General features: G+C 35.8%; 1 protein-coding gene across 3 annotated transcripts in view; it reads left to right on the forward strand.

The window, feature by feature from the left end:
• LOC106875590 (chondroitin sulfate synthase 1) overlaps positions 1 to 2,353 on the forward strand; it is an 18,853-nt gene extending 16,500 nt beyond the window's left edge. For all 3 annotated transcript variants that reach the window (XM_089345662.1, XM_089345663.1, XM_089345664.1), the window contains one exon: positions 815 to 2,353. In XM_089345662.1, coding sequence (XP_089201788.1) covers positions 815 to 2,329 — 1,515 coding nt within the window. In that variant the 3' untranslated portion in view covers positions 2,330 to 2,353. The remainder of the gene's footprint in view (positions 1 to 814) is intronic.
• The last annotated feature ends 2,231 nt before the right edge of the window (positions 2,354 to 4,584 follow it).

Raw genomic sequence — 4,584 nt, forward strand, 5'->3', positions numbered from 1 at the left:
CTTAGCGGTTCGGCAAAAAGAGACCGATAGAATAAGTACTAGGCATCCAAAGAATAAGTCCTGGGGGTCGATTTGTTCGGCTAAAGGCGTTGCTCCAGCGTGGCCGCAGTCAAATGACTGAAACCAATAAAAAAGGGAATAAAAGAATGGAAAAAAAAAACTTTTTATTTATCTATTTATTCTTGGGTTAGCTATTTGTAGAGAAGGGGAGATAATACTGAGTAAATTTCCAAGAAAGATTATTCGAAGGGAAATACGGAATTGAAATAGAATCAGATGTCAACTGTGCCAGGTATACTCTTTACTCTTTTACTTGTTTCAGTCATTTGACTGTGGCCATGCTGGAGCACCGCCTTTTAGTCGAGCAAATCGACCCCAGGACTTATTCTTTGGAAGCCTAGTACTTATTCTATCAGTAACACCTTTACTTCTTATCCCAGATATTCTTATACATACGATGGGGTTACTAATAAGTTCCTGGTTTTGGTTAAAAGAAAATACAGGAAGATGAATTAATTGATTTTATTCAACATATTTCCCTCTCAGATTCACACACTTAAGGCAGCGGCCCTTCAGTTTTTCTAAGCCCTATAAAGTTTGGGCCTCCGGCCAAGCCATGCATGGTACGCTTAAGGCCAAGACATTTTCAGCGCCTGAATATGCCATTCTACGAAACTGAACGCAATACCACATGGTTAGGATGCAAATTTCTTAACCAAACGATCATTAATCTTGTTCTTTTGCTAAACAATCTTGCAAATTTATACTTATATTATTTTAATTCATTTTGTTTCTTTTCGCTTTTATTTTGCAGGTGAGAGCCTTGTTCTACCAGAATTACCGTGAAGTGAAGGGGACTTTTAACCACGAACTAGGGAAGAAGGAGAGTCATGCGTTCACGTTGCATCCAGTGAAAAATAACAGTTTCGTAATACGTTTGGCATTGCATTTCAAAGACGATGAAATTAAATGGTTGAAAAGAAAAGCAGACAGCTTGAGAAATGAGTTGGAAATGGTCAAGAGGGGAATGGCTACAAAGCAGCTGAAGCGTCTGTCAATGCCTATGATGAAATATCTTCACAATATTGAATATTTTAATAAGAAACGTGAACCGAAGAAGGCCTCTGTCAAGTTTTGGTATGATACTGGTGATGTTGCAGCACAATGGGAGAATATTGAAATGGAGTCAATTTATTCCATGGCAAATATTCATCAGGCACCAAAACAGAAGCTGACTGTGAAAAAACATGATGAAACTGTACATAACTCTGTCAAAAACCTCCTTAACCATTATTGGGAAGGAGTAGATAATATCAAGTTTAAGAAGTTTCTCCGAGCCTATCGTTACATGTCACCTGTCCAAGGGGTACAACATCTACTACAAGTCTACTTATTGCAACGAAAAACTCGAAATGGTTATTACAATGGCACATTTATGGCCTCGCAGCGTCTACTGCCTCTGAAGTTTACTGAAGAAGAGGACATGTTTAAGCGCCATTTTGATATCAATACCAAATACAATAACAGCAAAGGTGGTGGGCAGATGAAAGAAATCAATCTGATTATGCCAATTGCTGGAAAATTAGAAGCATTTGTACGATTTACAGAGACCCTAGAGAAGATCTTCAAAAGAACACTGGAGAACCTCAAAGTGATCCTTGTTATCTACAAAGATCCAGAAGGAGTCTGGGTCAAACAAATCGCTATGATGAGACGTTTGGAGTCTCGGTACCCTTCCATGAAACTAGAAGTAACATTTTTGACTGGAGATTTTGCTCGTGGGGTGGCATTGCAGCATGGCATGAAGAACTGCAGTAATGACTCCCTTCTCCTTTTTATTGATATCGATATGGCCATCACAGAGACATTTTTACATCGAGTACGAGTGAACACGATATATGGCAAGCAAGTGTATTTTCCAATTTATTTCAGCCAGTTTGATCCTGAATCTATTTGCTACAAACCCAATTGTAAGAAGAACCATTATTTATTTGGCAAAGATGACGGCTTTTGGAGATATTTCGGTTTTGGTATGGTGTCCATCTTTAAAAAAGACTTTCTGGAAGTGGGTGGGTATGACACAAAAATTGAAGGATGGGGCAAAGAGGACATAGATTTCTATGAACTATGCCTCAGGTCTAACATGACAGCAATTCGGGCCCCTGATTTGTCACTGATACACGTTTACCACCCAAAATTCTGTTCACATAGTTTGAATAATGAACAGTACCAAATGTGTCTAGATTCAAAAAGTGGGATCTTTGGGTCTCTACATCAAGAAGCTAAGGCTGTCTACAGATTACCAGAGATATTAAATAAATATAAATAAATAACAAAGACACACAGACAGAAAGGAGAAAGATACAAATAAAAAGAAGTCGTGGGCGAATAAAAGAGGGCGAGGAAAATGTGGTTATGAGGTATTCGGTAGTAACTCTGTAAACACAAGTATATACCTACATATTTGTGTATAAACATATTGAATTGTTCTACAATCATGCATATACATGCATAAATACCGTACACAAACATGTATATAAGCTTGTATATGTGCTTAAATGCATGCATTCCACTTACAGACTCACGTATGCAGATATGTGTGTATATATATATATATATATATATATATACTTATGCACACACACTTATATACACATACACACACACGTATTAATATATCTATGCATACACATATGTGTGCATGTAGCACAATATATGGCACACACATTTATATGGATAGGGCTATTCTAAGTATGTGGGCAGTACTTGTCAGCACAATCTTTTGGATTTCTCTGAGACGTGGTTCTCCTGGGATGTTATTATTATCATCATCCTCATTATTATTATTATTATAATTATTATTATTATTATTATTATTATTATTATTATTATTGTTATTGTTATTGTTATTATTATTATTATTATTATTATTATTATTATTATTCATTGTGTTCATCATGTAACGCATGTGTCTATTCATCATTAGTTTTTTCATTTTATGCAATTTCAGAAAAATCAAAGCATATCTTTGACAATGTGTGTGTGTGTGAGTGCTTTATTAAAAATCAGGGTACAATATGCACCTTCTTGCTAGAAAGAAAGTGTTTTCATGTAGTGAAAGATGCGTGGCTTTGGAGAATTTAACTCTTCTTTCTAGCAAACAGGCACATACTGAACCCTGACTTTTAATAGTACATATTTTGTCTATTTTGGTTGCTTGCTATGATAACTTATTTGAATTTTGAATACATATGTGTGTGTGTGTGTATATATATATATATATATATATATATATATATATATATATATATATATATATATATATATATATCATCATAAATATACAGGGATTAGCATTGAGTTGCTTCTCCAACATACTGAAAATTTAGAAATAGCAGTCAAAGAACTACTGATTCTAAACTACAAATTTTTCTCTAAATGTGTGCCATAAATATCACCATCCATTTAGAGAAAAATTTGTAGTTTAGAACCAGTAGTTCTTTGACTGCTATTTCTAGATTTTCAGTATGTTGGAGAAGCAACTCAATGCTAATCCCTGTATATTTATGATGATAAATGATTTTACCGATAAAGGTTTTTTTCATACTGAACTACTTGGCGAAATTGTTAATTATTAATTCTATTACTAATTGACGATTCCCTGCCCTTATTCTTGTATAATTTATATATATATATATGTGTGTGTGTGTGTGTGTGTGTGTGTGTGTGTGTGTGTGTGTGTGTGTGTGTGTGTGTGTGTGTGTGCATAGGTACATTAAATGACCTTTCATCCTGGTGCGTGAAATTTGGGCTATGCTATATATATATATATGTATATATATACACATATATATAACTGAGTTATGAGGGATTTGATTACTCGTATATATTACCTTGTGGGATTCCAATTCTGGTACTACTGAACTGAGGTTGTCTTTCATTTTTACTTATCTCACTCATTAGACTGTGGCCATGCTGGGGTACCGCCATGAAGAACTTTAGTGGAATGTATCGACCCCAGTATTAACTTCATTTTCTTTTTAAAGCCTGGTACTTTTTCGATCAGTCTCTTTTGCCGAATCACTAGGTTACAAGGACGTAAACACACCAGCACCGGTTGTCAATCACAGGTGACACAATCACAAACACGCGCGCGCATACACACACATATATATTTATACACGATGTGCTTCTTTCAGTTTCCGTCTACCAAATCCACTCACAAGCCTTTGGTCAGACCGAGGCTATAGTAGAAGACATTTGCCCAAGGTGTCATACAGTGGGGACTGAACCTGGAACCATATGATTGGGAAGCCAGCTTCTTCCCACACAGCTAAGCCTACGCCGATGTAAACTGCGTTTCGAAACTATAACGCCAGATTACTGTCTGCTTTATCTCTGGCGAACTATACCACCCAATTTCATGAAACTCGCCTCGGGATAGGAAATGTTGTGGAGGAAGGCATTGCAATATTCAAATTGAATAATGCTGCAAAAATGATGCAAAACAAGGAAATTGTTAAATATTTCAATGATATTCTCATGCAAAATATCAACAATAGTGTGTTAGGCCATCACCTTTCT

The sequence above is a fragment of the Octopus bimaculoides genome, chromosome 29 (genome assembly GCF_046866305.1).
Source record: "Octopus bimaculoides isolate indiv1 chromosome 29, ASM4686630v1, whole genome shotgun sequence".
Classification (NCBI taxonomy): domain Eukaryota; kingdom Metazoa; phylum Mollusca; class Cephalopoda; order Octopoda; family Octopodidae; genus Octopus; species Octopus bimaculoides.